The 21,746-nt window shown below is 36.2% G+C and overlaps 3 protein-coding genes across 4 annotated transcripts in view; 2 read left to right on the top strand and 1 right to left on the bottom strand.

The window, feature by feature from the left end:
* LOC106142273 (disintegrin and metalloproteinase domain-containing protein 22) overlaps positions 1–21,746 on the top strand; it is a 421,117-nt gene that overhangs the window by 24,166 nt on the left and 375,205 nt on the right. The window lies entirely within an intron of this gene.
* Positions 442–6,174, top strand: LOC132904449 (uncharacterized). Its single transcript, XM_060954915.1, has one exon. The coding sequence runs from the start codon at positions 452–454 to the stop codon at positions 1,361–1,363; it is 912 nt and encodes a 303-aa protein (XP_060810898.1). The 5' UTR covers positions 442–451; the 3' UTR covers positions 1,364–6,174.
* On the bottom strand, positions 12,323–13,413 carry LOC106130121 (uncharacterized). Its single transcript, XM_013328890.2, has one exon. It carries the CDS (start codon positions 13,403–13,405, stop codon positions 12,572–12,574), a length of 834 nt encoding a protein of 277 aa, XP_013184344.1. The 5' UTR covers positions 13,406–13,413; the 3' UTR covers positions 12,323–12,571.

Below are 21,746 nucleotides of genomic sequence, written 5' to 3'. Positions count from 1 at the left end.
ACATGCTGGGACACATATGAACAGAGTTCTGTCATTGTTATTTAATTTTTGTATAAGACATACATACTTACCACCGGACCTTATGAAGACTGTAGTTATTCCTCTTGTTAAAAATCGAGCAGGTGACACAAGTAATAAATCTAATTATAGGCCAATTTCGCTAGCAACTGTGACTGCTAAAGTCTTGGATAGGTTATTAGATATTCATTTAAGTAAACAGATACAGTTGCATGACTTGCAGTATGGTTTTAGAGAAGGTTTATCGACTGAAAGTGCTGTTCTTTCACTTAAATATACAGTTAATTATTATACTAAGAGGAATACGTCAGTCAGTTCATCAGTTCCATTCATATCGCACTAGCGAATAGACGCTTGCTTGTAAAAGTTCAGTGGTTCTCAACCTGGTTAATTCAGTTTAATTCAGTTTAATTTTATATTATTTTTTGACACGATGTTTTGCTGTGCAAGTTGTGGTGGAAAGCATACCGAAGGTGTAATTTGTAGTGCCTGTAAACAGCACTTCGACTTCCAGTGCTCCGGTATTACGGAAGCGGGCTACAGGAAGCTCGGAGATAGAAAAAATACGTGGCGCTGCCCTAAGTGCAAATCGGGTGCGGTTTCGCCTCAACCCAATCAGATGGATAGGATGCAAGATCAGCTTGAAAAAATCATGTCTCAGCTCACTCCCTTGGCTTCACTTGTTGAGGATGTGAAAACTATAAAAAATGAAATTGGTGGTCTTAAGGACTCCTTGGAAATGGCACACGATCAAATAAAGAGCTTTGTTGATAAAGTTAATTCTCTTGAAATTAAGATCGATGAAGTGCAAAAGGTAGCAGATGAGGTCCCAGTTTTAAAGGCTGAAATCCAAAGATTAAATCAAGAGCTAGGAGAAAGGGATCAATGGGCCAGATCAAATAATGTAGAAATCCGAGGGATACCACTAAAGAATAGCGAAAATCTTTATGAGATCGTACAAAAAGTTGCCACGTTATGTAATTATCCTATAAAGAACGACGATATCAATTACATTGCACGAATACCTACCAGGAATTCTGCATCCGAAAAGCCGATTGTGATGGCACTCAATAATCGCTATAAGAAGGAGGCATTTGTGGCTTCGGCTAGGAAATGCAATGAGCTTAATTTGATAAATTTAGGATATTCTACAGCTGGCAATTTCTACGTCAATGACCATTTGACATTATCAAACAAGGAACTCTTGAGAAAGGCGAGATCAACCGCCAAAGAAAAAAATTTTCAATATGTTTGGGTCAAACACTGCAAAATCATGGTCAGAAAATCAGATACTTCGCCAATCATATTCATAAAAAACGACAAAGATTTACTGAAAATAAAATAATGTTAAAGTTTTTATTTTGGTATCTTAGAATATTGTTTAAGTGTAAAAACAGTTTGAGAACCTCGGTCAATACTGCATTCTTTTGTTTACTTGAGTTGGTTAGAATAAAAGGTGGCATCGGCCAGCGTGATAATGGCGTAAGTATTTACGCTTGCATAGGAGTGTACGCGCTACTGTTATGTGTTATTTGTATTGTTCGGGTCATTATTGCTTGTACTCGTACACGGATTGGTGAGCAGTTGTTATCGCATATGCAAATTGTATTTTTATTACTCATCTACCTTAGTAACTACGTTCTGATTCTTATCTATTTATCTATTGGCATGGACATGAAAAAGTATTATGGGTATAGTTTATTGATTGTTAATGTTATTTTTGTTTGTATACCATTCACGATCTTCTTGGATCTATACATAAAATATAACAAAATAGAAATATTGCTAATATGTTTTAGATTAGATGTAAAAAAACAAAGTTCGTCAAGTTATTTCCATGACTGGTCATTATTTTTTATTTGTTTACTTAGTATCGCTTTAGTTATTGTACTTCGTTTACATCTGTGGATAAGTTAAGTGTTTACTATCAAAATACCCAAGGACTACGAACCAAGACACATGATTTTAAGCGTAATTTATTGATGAACCATTATGATATTATTTCGTTGACTGAGTCATGGTTGCCAGACAGTATAAGTGATAATGAACTCTTTGATGATAGATATATAGTATGGCGTAGGGATAGGGATTACTCGCGTACTGGAGAAAAGATGGGAGGCGGGGTTATTTTGGCCGTGCGTCGCGATATTACATCAGTGGGTCGCCCCGAATGGAGTTCGTCAGCTGAGGACGTTTGGGTCACTGTAACCCAAAGATTTAGTGATCGACAACAAAAAAGGATCCATTTTTGTACTATTTATTTATGCAGCGAAAATCAGGGTTATTCATTCAACTCTCAACTTCAGAATTTTACTGATAAATTATCTTATGTAGTGAATGCTTATCCAGATGATTACTTTGTAATATTAGGTGACTTTAATCTTAGTAACGTAGACTGGTACCTGAATGATGGACAGCTGCAACCTTCTGGTGTATCCGGCGAAAATCAGATCTATTTTTTCGATACCATCGCGGCGTGTAATTTATCGCAGTTTAATAGTATACGTAATATTAGTAAAAATCGTATTCTTGATTTAATATTCTGTAATTCCGAATTATCGGTGACTGGTTGTGATGACCCGTTAGTTCCGGAAAATGTTCATCACAAATCTCTGAACATTACTCTAAACTTTGCCGTTACTCAGTCTCTGGAAGTCAATTCAAGGCTCAAATATTTTTTTGAGTCTGGCGATTATGACAAAATTATTTCATTTTTAAATCAGATTGACTGGGTAACTACCTTAAATGATACTAGTTTAGAGGAGGCTGTTACCTATTTTTATCAATGTTTGTACGATGCCAGGGATAAGTTTATACCTCATAAAATCATTAACCCTACTTCTTTTCCTCCATGGTATAATGCTTCTTTAAAAAAGGTACTTAAAGAAAAATATAAATTTTTAAAAAAATTTCGCAAATACCACAATTTAGAGGACTATGTGACATTTGCACTGCTTCGCCAAAGAGCTAAATCACTCGAAAAACAGTGTTACACTGAATATATTAAAAATATGGAAGCTGATATATGTGACAACCCCAAACGTTTCTGGTCGTTCGTCAAGTCTAATAAAAAGGGAACTAATTTTTTACCTGCTACTTTAACTTACAACGGTCTCTCTGCCCAATCTGGTGAAGACGTTTGTAATCTATTTGCTGCATATTTCCAGTCAACTTTCTCTTCTAGTAATGATTCGGTTACCATTGGTAACATGCCAGATGATAATTATACTCAATCTATGGGAGACATTGAGATTAATCCTGAACAAGTTTATGAGCTGTTAAAATCTACTGATTTAAATAAAGGTGCTGGACCGGATGATATTGCACCATTGTTTATTGTTAAATGTGCCTCAGCTTTATGCGAGCCTCTAAGTATATTATTTAAGCGATCCGTTCAAGAAGGTATTGTTCCTAAAATATGGAAGTCCGCGTTTATAACCCCCGTTCATAAAAAAGGCAGTAAAGCTGAGGTCATCAATTATAGACCAGTCTCCAAATTATGTATTTTTGCAAAAATTTTAGAACGAATTGTCAGCACTCAAGTTTATAGTGCCCTTTCTAATGACTTTATTGAACAACAACATGGTTTTATAAAGAACCGTTCTACTGTCTCTAACTTAATCTCTTTTATTGATTTTGCTACTGAAAATATGGAATCCGGAGGGCAAGTTGATGCTGTCTTTACTGACTACAGCAAAGCATTCGACCGCATTGATCACTCTATTCTTTTAGCAAAGTTAGTTTCGTCGGGTATTCATGGAAACTTATTTAGATGGTTCTCGTCCTACATAGAAAATAGGTCTCAGGCTGTAGCAGTGAATGGATATTCCTCAAGGTCTGCCTTGGTCCCCTCAGGTGTGCCTCAGGGATCCATACTAGGGCCATTACTATTTAATATCTTTATTAATGACATTCACTCATGTTTTGTTCATTCACAAATTTTATTATATGCCGATGATATGAAGATATTTAAAAAGATTTCCAATATTGAAGATTGTTATCTACTTCAACAAGATTTAAATAGAGTGGCTGAATATTGCAAAAGCAATAGACTAGATCTTAACATATCTAAGTGTAATGTTATTACTTTTACTCGGAAAAATGAGCCTGTGAAATTTAAATATGAGTTGGATGGCCATGAGATAAGTCGTGTTGACAATGTTAAGGACTTGGGCGTAATACACGACTCTAAACTTACTTATGAGATGCACATTGATCACATTATTAATAGAGCTAATAAATTGCTTGGTTTTATTATTCGTTCTAGCTCACAATTCTCTAACATAAAACTTGTTAAAATTTTGTATTGCTCGTATGTACGTAGTGTTTTGGAGTACTGCTCAAATGTTTGGAATCCACAATATGATGTATATGTCAATAGATTGGAGTCTATACAACGCAGATTACTCAGACATTTGCAATTTAAGTGTAAAACCTATGTATCAGGATATGATAAGAGATGCAAAAAGTTCCATTTTCTACCTTTGAACGTACGACGGGAAGTTGCAGACATAACCCAACTTGTGAAAATTGCTCAGTCTAAAGTTGATTCTCCCCATCTTCTTTCGAAAATTAATATTAGAGTCCCTAATAGAAATTTGCGCCAACCTATTATTCTTTCCACTCCACGCTGTGCCACTAAATATAGAAAAAACTCTTTTTTTCTCCGAGCTTCTCTTGCTTTCAATAAAATTAAAATTAATTTTGATTTGGATTTAGATTTGTTCTTTTCCAATACTAATAAATTCAAAAATTCATTATGTAAAAGCTGGTTTGACCGAGTTTCCGAACATAGTTAGTTTTATAAATTATAGTATAAAAACATCACAGTATTGTACTGGTAGGTATAAACATAAGACATATTTTCAAGCAAGCATTTAAGAGTAATATGCGAAAACTGTATAACTGTGTTTAAGTTAATTTAATATTTTAGTAATTTACATTAATTTTACTGTAAGTTTTCCTGTTAAAATAAAAAAAAAAAAAAAAAAAAAAAAAAATACTCCAATTTATGCTTGTTTCTTAGATCTATCGCAAGCTTTTGATCTGGTATCATATGATGTGCTATGGTCTAAATTGAGGGAGTCGGGTGTTGCTCCAGATGTAATTAATATCTTTTCACATTGGTATAGTCATCAAAAGAATGTAGTCAGATGGGCCAACGCTTGTTCTGATGAATATGTGCTCAGTTGTGGTGTAAGGCAGGGAGGATTATCCTCACCTAGACTGTTTAATGTATATGTAAACAAACTGATTGAGGGACTGAGCAGCATGCGTGTCGGGTGCAGCATTGACAACATTACTGTTAATAACATTAGCTATGCAGACGATATGGTGCTGCTCAGCCCTGCAATCAGTGGATTAAGGAAACTTTTATGTTATTGTGAGGCATATGCAGTGAAACATGGTTTGAAGTACAATGAGAAAAAGAGCGAGTTTTTATTATTCAGAGGTAATCTGAAAAAGCCTCAATACATACCTCTAGTACTTCTGAACGGAGTACCTTTGAACTATGTTTCACATTTTAAGTATCTTGGTCATATTGTGACAGAAGACCTGAAGGATGACCAAGACATTGAAAGGGAACGCAGGGCTCTGTCGATTAGAGGCAATATGTTGGCCCACAGATTCACATGGTGTACAACAGGAGTTAAACTTACGTTATTTAGAGCCTTCTGCCAAAACTTTTACACCTGTGCTCTGTGGACCAGCTTTTCGCAGAGGTCGTACGATGCTCTGCGCGTCCAATATAATAACACCTTTAGGGCCCTGTTTCGGCTCCCCCGCTACTGCAGTGCATCAGGCATGTTCGCAGATGCAGCGATAGATGACTTCTACGCAATCATGCGCAAGAAGTGGCTATCGCTCATACGCAGGGTCAGGGGGAGCGGGAACAGAGTCCTGAGGATGATAGCAGACAGGATGGACGCAGCGGTCTTCAGGAGGTTCACTGAGTTACATGTGACGAGGTGAACCTTCTGAGAACCATGTAAGTAAACTTAAACTTAAACTAAAAATTAAAATTATTATTATTATTATTTTGTAATGGAATTTATTATTATTTAATTTATTATTATTATTCAATGAATGTATTAAAATGTAATTTTGTGTCAACGATATGGGTCTAGAAACCTGGAATAAATGATTTTTATTTTATTTTATTTATTTATGTAGTGACATACTTCAGTTTTTTTTGTACATTTATTTTGTTTTTATTTTACTATTTTTGATAGTTTCTTTTGGTGTTTTTTTTTTATTTACCGACATTAAATTTGACGAAAATGTAATTCACACTATGATGCTTATTATAGCAGTCTACTCTCCCATGTCACAAGGAAACTTCCCATGGGTGTCAGAAAAACAATTATTTTTATAAGAAATGCATATTTAATAAATAATTTCTGATTTCTGTTTTTTCACCGATTAAATTTAACATACATACGTAGAATCACGTCTATATCCCTTGCGGGGTAGACCGAGTCAACAGTCTTGAAAAGATTGAAAGGCTACGTTCAGGCTTAATGATGGTATTGAGATTCAAATAGTGACAGATTGCTAGCCTATAGCCTAAAAGGAGACTGTCAATTTTATTAACCTATCACTTAGTCGTATTTTACGGCATCCATGGAAAAGAGATGAAGTGGTCCTGTTCTTTTTTATATTGGTGCCGGGAACCACACGGCAACAAAGTTTAAATAGATAAAATAAAATAATGTTTCCCGCTGTATCAAGATTGAATCTTTCAGACCAGCTGCAAGACCGTATCTGTAATTGCTTCAAGTTCTTTGCCCGACTGTACTTTTGTCTTCTGCAAATTGTACGAAGTTTCTGAGAGAAGAGCGCTTGTTGTATTCTGTCGTTATCGCGTAGAAGCTGAAGAAATTCTGTAGTAAGTGAGTTGTTTGTATTTTATCTTCTGTCACTACTATTGTGATAGTGTAAAATTAATTCAGTTGTTCTGTTCGCCCCTAATTTAGTTGTTTGTAATAACGTATGTTTAAAGAAACGAGATAAATATAGATTTGTCTCGCTTTGCGTAACTGATAGATATAACTGATATATATTTGTCTCTGTTTGGTATAAGCGGAGTGATGATCAAAAACTAGTGTTTAGTTTTTGATCATAGCTCCGCTTGCTTGAAAAGTATCATATAATTTTTGCGGGAATTTTAAGATTTACGCGGACAGTGCTCTCTTGTAACGCTTTGGATTACTGGATTTTTAACCCACCTCCTTCTTCCTCCTGGCTTTTGTCCCGGTTGCATCCCCACCACTCTGTAGAGAAGCCCGGGGTATGCCTTCGACCATGGACCCTGGATTGGGTGAGTCTGGTTTTTATACGAAGCGACACCCATCTGACCTCCGCAACCTTTGCAGGGAAACCTTACCCGTATTGGTTCGATCATGGTTACACATCCAGTTTTCAGAATGTTCAGGTTTCCTCACGATGTTTTCGCTCACCGTAAAAGCATAGGTTAGTATTGAAACTAGTAAACTTTCCTAGATTTCAGACCCACTGAACGTACTTAAAACTGCAAAGATCATTGCATTAAAAAAAGACAAGATTTTCTAAGATTAAACTCAATACTGTAAAGCTATGATTAACATCCGATAGAAGATTAAGGTTCTATCCTGCGATTTATAATTGAAAGTCGTGACTTTATTACGTACAGAAATATTTCTTGTAAGAAAAATATCCTTAGCATATTGAATTTCTGAAAAAACGCGTTTATAAATTTTATCGCGTTTTGTGAGGTGAGTAAAAGTGAAAAAAAAGAACTATTATAATATTTGACTGTCTGAAATTTAAGGCTTACATTCATATAGTCACGTCTATATCCCTTGCCGGGTAGACCGAGCCAACAGTCTTGAAAAGACTAATAAGCCACATATAGCTATTTGGCTAAATGATAGAATTGAGACTCAAATAGTGACATGTTGCTAGCACATCGCCTAAAAAAAGAATCACAAGTTTGTAAACCTATCCCTTAGACGCCTCTTACGACATCCACTGGAAATGAGATGGAGTTCTATTGTAATCTGCCGAAAACCACACGGATAAAGTCAATTCTCCTCTAAATATACTTTGTTCAGTAAAGCCGTATTTACGTGTAAGTTTATACAAAGTGTTGCAAACCGTTCCTTTGACACTCTGTTATGTTGTTATTTGTGCATCTACACTGCTATTCTCAAGTTACCCGACTCGTTGCCAAATATGATGTTTTGATCCACTCGAATTTCCAAACTTAACAAGTGTCAATAAATAAAATGCAGCACCGTCGTTTTGAATAAGCGTTTGTGTGAAATACACTTGAACTTTGTGCGAAGAAGCGTTAGTTGTAATGTAGTTACGGTGTTAGACACAGTATACAGAAGTGGAATCTCTGTATTTTGTTGTGTTATAGGTACCTATATAACTTAAATTTATTTTGTTGAAATGTAAAATGAACTGAAAAAGAACATGCGAAGACCTATTTTCTAAATAAATAACATACATACATATATACATAAAATCACGCCTCTTTCCCGGAGGGGTAGGCAGAGACTACATCTTTCCACTTGCCACGATCTCTGCATACTTCCTTCGCTTTCACATTCATAAATCTTTTCATGCAAGCTCGGCGGTTTCGGGTACTCTTGACCTGACCAGGACGTCCTTAATTTGATCAAGATACGTTCTTCCAGGCCTTACCACTCTGACCTTTTCATCGTTTCTCCTGTAAAGATTCCGTAGCAATCTATCTATTGAAGTGACACGTAATAAGAACAAAACTGTCACCTTCCAACTTCTAAATAGAAAAACTTACGCCGTTAGTGAAACCACAGCAATATACTTCTCTCACTCTAGCCGATCGTCTCTGTTGAGACAAAAGATTATTCACGTGAATATATTTCAACCTATAGATTTTGCTTCAGGTTTGACGTATAAAGATAGAACTTATTTTTTGTATCACCTTTTTTGAGATAGGTCTTCTACGAAAATTTAACGCAGTCTACCAAAGAACGCAAAAAAATGTTAAAGTTGGACAACCCTTATCACCAAGGGGTATAAAAAATCGATTCTCAGACCTACTCAATATAATCACAAAATGCAATAAGAATCGGTCAAGCCGTTTCAGAGGAGTACCTACGGGAACGAACATAATGAAACCCTATTATAAATGCGAAAGATTTTGTTAGTATGTCAGGATGTCAGTATGGATGTTTGTAACTCTTTCACGCAAAACAAACAGCTGAAGACCCAGAATAACATACAGGCTACTTTTTATCCCGGAGTTCCCGCGGGTTTGGTAGGATTTCCATGCGGACGAAGCCGCGGGCGGCCTCTAGTCTATAAATATATGCGCCAAGCGATTTAACTTTTATACCACATTTGTGACTGGGCGACGCTGGTGTAAATTGTTTGGTGTGTTTGTGACATTTCGTTATACACTTTTGTGCCACCTAAACCGCTTTATTGTTTAGTGAAATTACATTACTTGCTTATTGAGCTTCAGGTTAGCTGTAATGAGTATGAATTTAAGAAAATTAACGATTTTTTATGAACTGGTATTTATAAATATATGAACATTTGCCGTGTGGTTCCCGGAACCAAAAGAAAAAGAATAGGACCACTCCATCTCTTTCCCATGGATGTCGTAAAAGTCGACTAAGGGGTAGGCTTATAAACTTGGGATTCTTCTTTTAGGCAATGACAACCTGTCACTATTTGAATCTCAATTCCATCTTAAAGCCAAACAGCTGAACGTGGCCTATTATCAGTCTTTGCAAGACTGTTGGCTCTGTCTACCCCGCAAGGGATATAGACGTGATTATATGTATATTTATGTATGTATATATGATATGAACACGTGTTACGTGGTAGCCATCTTGAAATGACTGCAAGGTCGCGTTCAGCTGTTTGGCTTAATGATAAAATTGAGATTCGAATAGTGACAGGTTGGTAGCCCATCGCCTAAATGAATCTCAAACAGCCTTTACCTTGATTGACTTTTACAATGTACCGTGTGGTTCCCGGCACCAATAAGAAAAAGAAAAGGAGTTAAATCTAGACTCACATCAAAATTATCGTTCATCAGGTAGTATTTTTTGTAGTATACCTACGATAGTATATATCACATGTGACTTTATCGGAGTGTACAATGGACATAGTTTATCATATCACTATCATATCGCATCATCGCATCTAATCAGTATGTCATTTTACTATATCTGTTACAAGTAAGCGATGATTTGACAGGTTTTTTGTAGATATAATATATTTTTATTAAGTACTGTGTGGTTCCCGGAACAAATATAATAAAGAATAGGATCACTCCATCTCTTTCCCGTGGATGTCATAAAAGCGACTAAAGTAAAGGCTTATAAACTTGGGATTCTTAATTTAGGCGATAGCTTAGCAACCTGTCACAATTTAAATCTCAATTCTATCACTAAGCCTAACAGCTGAAAGGGGCCTTTCAGTTTTTCAAGACTGTTGGCTCTTTCTACCGCAAAAGGGATATAATCACGTCTATGTCCCTTGCGGGGTAGACAGAGCAAGTTCGAGACTTGTTTTACGAGATACTAACTCAACAATACTATATTTATAATAAAAATTATATAGATAAACATCCAAGACCCAGGACAATCAGAGAAAGTTCTTTTCTCATCATACGCTGACCGGGATTCGAACCCGGGACCTCCGGTGTCGCAGACAAGCGCACTACCGCTGCGCCACAGAGGCCGTTAATTAAAGCTTATTTATCAAAACGAAGTTATTTTTACTCCAGCTAATGGTGCTTTGTAATTCTTATTCTTTTCAAGATAGATTTCCCGAATTTCCTACGCAAATCTAATTAAATATTGACGCTCCTTAGGACGCCCGCGGGTGTACTCGCGTAAAACGAAACCCACCATAATTCCTATTCCCACGGGAATTTTGGGAAATCCTCTGTTAGTGCACCCCTAGACCACATAAAGCAGGTTCTCATTACGCATATTGTAAAAATTATTGAAGGGAACATAGGATTTCTCATTAAGACTATGGGCTATCTGTCTACTATCAAATAAAATATAAATATATACGGGACAAACTACAAGTTAGCCTCGAAGTAAGTTCGAGACTTGTTACGAGATTCTAACTCAACGATACTATCAAATAAACAATTCTATCATTAAGCTATGCAAATACGTGATCTTGTAGTCTTCTAACTATTGACTCTGTGTACCCCGTAAAGAACAACGACGTGATATATGTGTGACTTTAACAGAAAACCACTGTTATAATTCAGGACTATACTTTTAGAAAATGTTACCTCTGTCTACCCCGCAAGGAATAAAGACTATAATGTATGCATTTACATACATAAATAGATTTAGTCACGACTATATCCCTTGCGGGGTAGACAGAGTCAAGCAAAGTCAAGTCCTATGTTTTATTTATTTTTTCTAAACTAGTTAATAGGAGAGAATGTGAGTCCTAGTTACCTTCTATATCCCTTGCGGGGTAGACAGAGCCAAGCAAAGTCAAGTCCTATGTTTTATTATTTTTTTCTAAATAAGTTAATAGGAGAGAATGTGAGTCCTAGTTACTCGACAAAATTCATTCATTCATATGTATGTAAGTACAATATTCAAATTTCTATATCATAAATACTTTTTGTTCCCACGTCACTTTTTACATTCGTCCCCGCCCTCTCGTGTACGTCAGTGCAACACGATACGCTTGTCTGTGGTTTAGGGGTTCGAATCCGACCCGCCCCCGGGGACCATATCTGTTACAGTTTATGTAAATATTCCGGCGTTACGCCGAACGTGTGATCGTATGAATAACTAGAGGTGGCATGCGGCTACACCCGCGTTAAACAAAAAAAAATCCATTAATTCTTAATCCTGCGAGATATTCGTCTTTTACGGTATCCATGGTGAAGATATGGAGTGGTCCTATTCTAAGGTGCCGGGAACCACACGACAAAGATTATACTTACATACATACATATGGTCACGTCTATATCCCTTGCAGGGTAGACAGAGCAAATAGTCTTGAAAAGACTGAATGGCCACGTTCAGCTTTTAGGCTTAATGATAGAATTGAGATTCAAATAGTGACAGGTTGCTAGCCCATCGCTTAAAGAAGAATCCCAAGTTTGTAAGCCTATCCCTTAGTCGCCTTTTACGACATCCATGGGAAAGAGATGGAGTGGTGTTATTCTTATTGTCAATGGTGCCGGGAACCACACGGCTTGATTATACTTAAACATATAATACGCACAAATTATCCCGAAATACGTGGAACAGATACATTATAATAAAATTATGGATCGTACTTCAAAACTTAATATAATTCTCACGATAAAACAGTTGTTTCACTAAACACGTCTAGACTAGAAAATTATTCAATCGTTCTTAATAATAATTCAAAATAACAAACATTTGTTTCACTCACTAATTCAAATTAAAAATTGCTCCGAGTAACACCGTTTATTTTAATAACGTCATTAAACTCTTTACATTCGGACGCAGTCGCCCATGATAAACACATCTCGCTAAATAATGTCTCACTAAGTCTTGTATTATACAGTCGTCACCTCTACAAATGGGTCACAGTTCCACTCAATGACCGAGTAATTACTCCAAACGAAATTGCCCTTTACTGACAGGGGCGCTTCCAATGCTAAATACAAAATTGCCTTGGCGCCCTCCTCGAAAACCTTAGACGTCTTTCTGTTCTCACGACTAGATAAACTGCCAGGGTTCACACAATTTATAACAACGTCTTTATTAGCCCATTCTCTGTGTTGGAGGAATGTGACAGCGTTCAAAGCGACTTTGCTAACGGCGTGCGCATTTTTGCCCCACCCCATGGTCCTTTCAACACCTTTCCTAACAGCTTCTTCATATTCTTGAAACAATGCAACTAACTCGTCCTCGTTAAGAGTAGTATCACTTATCTTGTTTCTGATCTCATCATTTTCTATAGTAGCCAAAAGACCAGCCGGTCCAGACACGTTGACAACTCTTGCTTTATCATTCAGCAGTGGATACACTAGTTTCCCGAAATTTATGTAACCATAAAAATTTACGCTCATAGTCTGTCTGACTTTTTCCGCGTGAGATAGGTTCTTCTTCGTCTGTACGTAATCTGAGTGGTTTATCAGCAGATCTATTCTTTCATCTTGGTCTTGAATGTGATGTCTTAACTTAATTATGCTGTATGTATAAGTTATGTCCATAGGAATGTAATTAATGTCAAGGCCGTCTCTTTGAAATGCTTTGAGTATACTGCAACCAATTTCTTCGTCTTCCGTTGTGAAGTAGATTTTTCCTTGGTATGTTTCGGTGAGTTTTTTAAGGACTTGGTAGCCAAGATTGCTGGCTGCTCCAACCACCAGCGCGACTCTGGCCATGGTCGAAGCGAGACTGGTAACTGTTATCTATGTTATCGGAAAACTGTGTTACGCAAACGAGATTAAATTGATGGCGATAAAATTCGCACTGTTCTAGACGAGATCTGATAATGGATGCTGAGATGTTATTCGAGTTTATCTCCAGACTTTAGATAAATCGTACGTTGACTGAGACATTGTATTGGTTTATTTAGGCATATTGTTTTCTCTAATTTTTTATTTTTGGTAATTATTTCAAACTTCTGAAAATATAAATTGATCATTCGTAGTGCCATTTAACTTGTAAATGTAAATAAAGTCAGAACTGAAATGATATACTATAAACAAAATATTTTGGTAGCCTTAATCTATAGATGAGGAGTTTTTAATCGATTATCTAATCGATCATCGGCGATGTGTTTGCGTATTTCGGATGTAAATACCTTATCGGATTTATATTATACAACATTCTATCCGAGGCGTCACTCCTATGGAAACGTCCAGCCTTTACTTGCGGATATAATAATCACTTTCAATGTTTTCATTTTGCGTTCATTGTTGTTATCTTTTTATATATTTAAAATTTTACAAATTTTTTTTTTCAAAACACAAAAACAAAACGAAATTCGCTTAATTACGTCATTTTTTTAATTTGTTAGTTAGAAATAAAAGTGGCTCATTAACATGGGATTATTCCTTTAGCTGATAGTTTAGCAAGCTGTAACCAGGTATCTCTGAAGTTCATTATTATGTCATTCAGCTAATCGTGACTCTTTTTATGATGATTTGGCTCTGTCTTCTTTAAAAAGGATAAAAATATTGTTATATAATCTATATAAGATTGAGCAGGTGGGTTCTCTAAAAGATTTGGCTGAGCATCTTTTAGAAACATCTAGTTAATTTTAGGAGATAAGTTCTGTAGGTAAATTAGGATGTTGCCTTATCCTGGCAAATAACTCCATTGTTTTCGAGGAGCAAGTTTTGTTTTTTAAACGTACCTAAATAAAAATATATTTCTGAAATCATGTCGCATTTATCAAATGTATTTGTTTACATTTATATCTTAAATGTGTGTCACAATCTTATCGTGAAGATTAAAATAACTGGCATGTGTGATCATGTCGGACCGTTTCCAGATAAAACGTTAGCAGGGTTTGATTTCATTTATGTTAGTAAAATAACATCATTTAGCTACAAGAGCATACTTGCATATGAAAATAAATGTTTATTTTGTGTCATTAAACATGCACCTATTTAGTAAAAAAAAAGTAATTAATTAAAACAGAAATTCCGCCTTATACTTGTAACCTCAAAGCTTAATTTCATTTATAAGAGAGAGATGGAGCGGTCCTATTTTTTTTTATGATGCCGGGTGTCGGGAACCACACGACACCTATGTTAACAAAAATTATATAAGTTATTTCATAATTATTATTTTTTTTGTAAATTTCTAAACTCTTTGTGATTGCCCTTTAATTTGACACCCATATCAAGACAAGGCTTCCTAAACTATAAATATCCGCCATACTGCATGTAAAAGTAAGATACAAGTTAATAAATTACATACTAGTAGTTGTCAGTTACAGTTAACTCTTCTTGCAGTTGGACAAAAACGTATTTTCGATTCCAGAATTAAAACGGACATTTCACAAAAATAGCCGTAGGTCACGTGCCGCTGTCAGCAGTTATGACGTCAGGCGTCAGTCGTCAGACGTCATAAACCGGCTGTAACGTCCGGACGTCAGGCGCACTTCAGCGGTGATCGTTCTTTTATGGTTTTGATGCTGGTCTTTTGGAATAAAGTTTAAAGTCATATAATGGACTGCGCTGTAAACTGGATTAAACAGGTGTGTTGAACTGAACAATTTAAAAGTAATCATTATTGATGTGTGCCGTGTGGTTCCCGGCACCAATACAAAAAAGAATAGGACCACTCCATCTCTTTCCCATGGATGTCGTAAAAGGCGACTAAGGGCTTAAAAACTTGGGAATCCTTTTTAGGCGACGGGCTAGCAACCTGTCACTATTTGAATCTCAATTCTATTATTAAGCCAAATAGCTAAACGTGACATATCAGTCTTTTGAAGACGGGTGGGACATGTCTAACCCGCAAGGGATATAGACGTGATTATACGAGTATGTATGTATGTCTCAGCGCAAGGGATAAAGACGTGATATGTATATATATATAACCTTAAAATATACCAAAACATATATATAAAATGACACAGAGCATTTTATTCGGGAATTTGGGCAAGTCGAAATATTCCGACCGCTGTTTGAGCGATGGGCTCCGGGGTTGAGTAGCGACATGCTCCGAGATTAACTGTTATTGCCCATTTCTCTATAGCTATATATGTATAAATGACAAAGGTTACTGATGTATGAGTAGAAATTTACTATAAGTGAGCTGTTATTGTGCTATCTGAATCGCGATTCCATAATTAAATCTTCCGTTTCAGTCATTCATCATCATCAAATCATCATTAAAAATTTCAGTCGGTGTTTCCCATTTCAGGGCCGTGTGGTTCCCGGCACCAATAGTAAAAAGAATAGTTCTACTCCATCTCTTTCCCATGGATGTCGTAAAAGGCGACTAAGGGATTGGCTTATAAACTTGAGATTCTTGTTTTAGGCGATGAGCTAGCAACCTGTCACTGTTTGAATCTCAATTCTATCTTAAAACCAAATAGCTCGACCTGGCCTTTCAGTCTTTTCAAGACTGTTGGCTCTGTCTACCTCGCAGGGGATATAGACATGATTATATTTAATTATTTAAACTTCATTGCACAAAATACAAATGTATAGCACAAAGTCCTATTCTTTTTTGTATTGGTGCAGGGAACCACACGGCAATTTCAAGTTTCAGATTCACTTACAAATATTTCAACGGGAACGATATACACCGAATGTGATTGATTTTTAATCTTCCATGGCGCCTTGTTTTGCTAACGGCTTTGCTCAAAAACATGGCACGTAGGATTCTGCATATTTAATTAATCCGAATCCAGTAAAAATCAATAACATTAATAATTTTTAATGCGTATTGTCTATATTGAATAAAAATGGTTGTATAGTATAGGTTTATAGTATATATGGTAACATTCATACATACATAAAATCACGCCTCTTTCCCGGAGGGGTAGGCAGAGACTACCTCTTTCCACTTGCCACGATCTCTGCATACTTCCTTCGCTTCATCCACATTCATAACTCTTTTCATGCAAGCTCAGCGGTTTCGGGTACTTTATAGTAATTATGTTTATTATACACTAGCTGTGCCCGCAGCTTCGTCCGCGTGGAATAGTTATTTTGGGCATCATTGAAACCCTCAAGGATGAATTTTTTTTATATTTTTCGTTATTTCTTTGCTCCTTATAGTTGCAGCGTGACGTTATATAGCCTAAAGCCTTCCTCGATAAATGTTCTATTCAACGCAAAAAGTATTTTTCAATTCGAACCAGTAGTTCCTGAGATTAGCGCGTTCAAACAAACAAACTCTTCAGCTTTATAATTTTAGTATAAAATATTATTATCACCCACACAAAGGTTCTCCGCTTAACCCAATGGTAGACTGTTAGATAATGCTATTAGCAATAAGTCCGCCTATTGTTATAAAGAATAAATAAATAAAAATCTACGATCTTTCAACACATACAAACATACTGTTGTCACCGTCTGGTTCCCGGCACCAATACAAAAAAGAATAGGACCACTCCATTTCTTTCCCATGGATGTCGTAAAAAGCGACTAAGGGATAGGCTTACAAACTTGGGATTCTTTTTCAGGCAATGGGCTAGCAAGCTGTCACTATTTGAATCTCAATTTTATCATTAAGCCCAATAGCTGAACGTGGCGACTCAGTCTTTTAAAGACTGTTGGCTCTGTCTACCCCGCAAGGTATATAGACGTGACCATATGTATGTATGTAAAAACTATAATTGCATTTTACTAACTATGATTGCATTTTTTAATTCCTGATGCCGTTTTATTTGTCGCATGATATTGGATATTGTTCAACGAAATTAAATTCTTAAGCCGCGTTCAGCTATTTGACTTAATGATACAATTGAGATTCAAATAGTGACAGGTCACCAGCCCATCGCCTAAAAGAAGAATCCCAAGTTTATAAGCCTACCCCTTAGTCGCCTTTTAAGACATCCATGGGAGAGTGATGGAGTGCACCTATTCCTTTTTCTATTGGTGCCGGGAACCACACGGCAACATCTTTAAATTGCGATTTAAATTACACAGAGCTAGCTACTTTCGTTTGACCTCCGTGACCTTACTTGTGAATTCCATCGCAGCGGTGCTAAACAATGCAGATGCTACATAAACTACAAACTCAGCTGAAGTTGGTACGGGCCCCTTAAATTAATGTTTCTTCGAAGATAAGCCATTCGTTAAGTAACAAACAGGGGGTCGATTTCCGCATTCACCGATAACAATTTTCGTCGCTTGATACTCGTACGCTTTTTAAGCGACTGTTCTTGAGTGGGTTTAGTTTATCGGAGTCTGAAAAGCAACATTTTTGTACAAATTGTTCTTCTTTTTCGGTTGTCTTACGCTAACACAATCATAATGACGATTTCCACTTTCTATACAGACATACGTATCACGTCTATTTTCCTTGCGGGGTAGACAGAGCACACAGTCTTGAAAAGATTGATATACCACGTTCTGTTGATAGAATTTAGATTCAAATATTGACAGTTTGCTAGCCCATCGCTTAAAAGAAGAATCCCAAGTTTATAAGCCTAACCCTGAGTCGCCTTTTACGAAATTCTTGGAAAAGAGATGGAGTGGTCCTTTTTTTGGTTTTATTATGGTGCCGGGAACCACACGGCACCGTTCCCTGGATTATTATTCATAAAATTAAACAATGCTTTCTGTGAAATTTTGCTGAACTAGACAAATCAGAAAAACCTGGAAATTACCTAAGGAGATCGTGGTCTACCTATGACCACGAGCCATGAGTGAGTATGCCTATTTCAGAATTACTCTGAGTTCTTTTTTATTGTTTCAATGTAGCAATCAGTCTCTGTGAGCGGCGCACACCACATCTGCTGACTGATCTCATGATTGAAACTTCAAAATCTGAGCAGATGTGATATATTGCCGTGTGGTTCCCGGCACGAATACAAAAAAGAATAGGACCACTCCATCTCTTTCTCATGGATGTCGTAAAAGGCGACTAAGTGATAGGCTTAAAAACTTGGGTTTCTTCTTTTAGGCGATGAGCAACCTGTCACTATTTAAATCTCAATTCTATCATTAAGCCAAATAGCTGAACGTGGCCATTCAGTCTTTTCAAGACTGTTGGCTTTGTCTACCTCGGAAGGGATATAGACGTGTCCATATGTATGTATGTATGAAAATCTGAGCAGATGTGATATATTCTTCACTAGGGATATCTTTTTGATATTGAAGCTTATTCTACGTTCTGTTAGCAGGGGAATCTAACTCATCAGCCTTAATAATTAACTCAAACCAATACCAGGAGAATGATTAAATTTAAATTCTTAATATTGGTATGTGCTTCTGTACGTTAAGTTACTCATAAATCGACGTCCGGTGAAAATGCTGCAGTGTAGTTTGTTCCGCCGCTTCTTCTTCACATGCGCTTTGGAAGCGGTAGTAGTTATAATTAGATTTAAGTGATGTGACGTCAATAAGTAATAACTTGTATCCAATTTTGATAATAAATCTATTCTATTCTAGTACATTGTACTGTTAAATCTTAGCGCTTTTGACGTGTTTCAGTACGGACAGGGTGGAGAGATTTCGCACATAACGGCTACGTTGGCGTATACGACTTCGCGATTATCGGATACGTTCAATAATCGAGCCCCACCGCTGATAACATCCCTACCTGAATGAATTATGCATCTGCCTCTAACAACTTCAGCTTTGATAAATCTATACCTATCTGTCTGTCTGTATAAACAGTTGTTTTGTTTATACTTCCAGGTGTACAATGAAAAAGTTTTCACTGACACTCAAAGAATAGGGATGCGAATTAAATATTTAAAGACGTTTTCGTTTGTCGATAATTTTATTTTTTTGATTAATATTTTTTTAATAGTGATCTAGGTTCTTTCTGTTCACTGAATGACTTGAGAATAATTATTATAAAAGTGTAAAACATATGTCGTAAAAGGTGACTAAGGGATAGGCTTATAAACTTGGGATTCTTCTTTTGCAGCGATGGGCTAGCAACATGTCGCTGTGTGAATCTCAATTCTATCATCAAGCCAAACAGCTGAACGCTTTTCCAGACTGTTGGCACTGTCTACCCCGCAAGGGATATAGACGCGATTAAATGTATGTATGTATGTATGTAAAATTACCTACCAAGCCACAACAACGTTTTCCGAAACATTGGTTATTCTATTTCGTATTACATACATACATACATAAAATCACGCCTCTTTCCCGGAGGGGTAGGCAGAGACTACCTCTTTCCACTTGCCACGATCTCTGCATACTTCTTTCGCTTCGTCCACATTCATAACTCTCTTCATACAAGCTCGGCGGTTTCGGGTACTTTTGACCTGACCCTTTACCAGGACGTCCTTAATTATTAGATCGTCCTTTATTTCGTATTATTAGATCTTAAACTATTTCTTAATTAAGTTGATTAGGTATATTTGAATTCATATCTAAAAAAACTGTTATCATCAAAAATTTAATCCCGCAGAGAATAAAACTTATACTTTCTCAGTCTTTATCCAGAAATCAGTCATAAATAACTAACTGGATATCCCCAGACAATCACTACAATATAACAGACAGATCATTCATTTCAATATATCATCAGTAATACTGTTAATTTATCAATCAGGAGCCCGAAACAACGACACAATATCCATTTCAAGACGACCAATTTAAAAAGATCCGTCGCCCTAATAAAAATGTAAAAGAAAATCCGCGGTCGCGGCTCCGGTTATACTGGTTGTTCTGTTTATAAACTAGTATATTCCGGTTCAAACTGGATTCCCTTTGTGCGGTGGTAATTACCTATAGTCTGGATGTCAAGTCAGCCTCTTACTCTTTGATTACTCGTACTTGTGTTAAGTTCTTAATGAGTTGTGTGAGGGACTTATACTTGATTCAAACGAACATCATGTTATTTGTTACTTGTAGGTACTTATGATGGCTTTTACAGTCAAAAGAGAGACTCGCTCCGGCTTTATATGGATTCTTGTTGTTTCGTGAATTTAAAGCGGCTTGATTCTGTTTAGTACGAGAATAATTTAAGGTACATATAATTGTAACGTATATAAAAAAAAATGGCGTTACATACATATGGTCACGTCTATATCTCTTACGGGGTAGACAGAGCCAACAGTCTTGAAAAGACTGAAAACTAACTACAAAAGAATAAATAAATAAATAAATACAGGACAAATAACACTGATTGAGTTAACCTCGAAGTAAGTTCGAAAGATGTGATGAGATACTAACTCAACGATACTATATAATAATATTATAAAGCTAAAGAGTTTGTTTGTTTGTTTGAACGCGCTAATCTCAGGAACTACTTGTTTGAATTGAAAAGTTATTTTTGCGTTGAATGGACCATTTATTGTGGAAGGCTTTAGGCTATATAACATAACGCTGCAACTATAAGAAGCGAAGAAATAATGGAAAGAAAAAAACGGGGAAATTATTCATCCTTGAGGGCTTCAATGATGTCCAAAATAACTTTTCCGTGCGGACGAAGTCGCGGGCACAGATAGTTCTGAATAATCACAGACTTGTTAGCTGGTCAATGATAAGTAATTTTCTAAATTAAATTATACGGTTTAATAAGTTCAAACCATTCTGTAGTATTAAACTAAATAAACTTTAAATAGATGCCAAATTAAGTTAGATTACTTAGTTAATTTAGAAAACTTTGCACGTCAAACTAACCTTCGTTATTTTTCAAGGTACAAAAGCTTATTTACTTGAGTGTCGTACGCAGATAATCTATTTTAACAGCTTAATGAAAACGTCTTAGTTTTTATTAAAGTTTAGTTTGGGAAATTTAATTCTAAAAACAGATAGTATTATTTAATTTTGTATAATTCATTCATGCATATAATCACGTCTTTATTCTTTGCGGGGTAGACAGAGCAGTCTTGAAAGACTGTCAGGCTTAATGATGGAATTGAGATTCAAATAGTGACAGGTTTCTAGCCCATCGCCTTAGAAGAAGAATCCCAAGTTTATTTAGCCCTCCCTTATTCGCCTTTTACGACATCCATGGGAAACATACAGAGAAGCATTCTAAAGTTCCAGAAACCACACGGCACTCATTTTTAAATTATTTCAAATTTCTATATAGTCTTTTTATACGGAGACACCAGCGACAAGA

This window comes from Amyelois transitella, chromosome 5 (assembly GCF_032362555.1).
Source record: "Amyelois transitella isolate CPQ chromosome 5, ilAmyTran1.1, whole genome shotgun sequence".
In the NCBI taxonomy this organism is placed as follows: Eukaryota; Metazoa; Arthropoda; class Insecta; order Lepidoptera; family Pyralidae; genus Amyelois; species Amyelois transitella.
The sequence above is the reverse complement of the archived record's forward strand: the minus strand, read 5'-3'. Positions and strand labels throughout refer to the sequence as shown.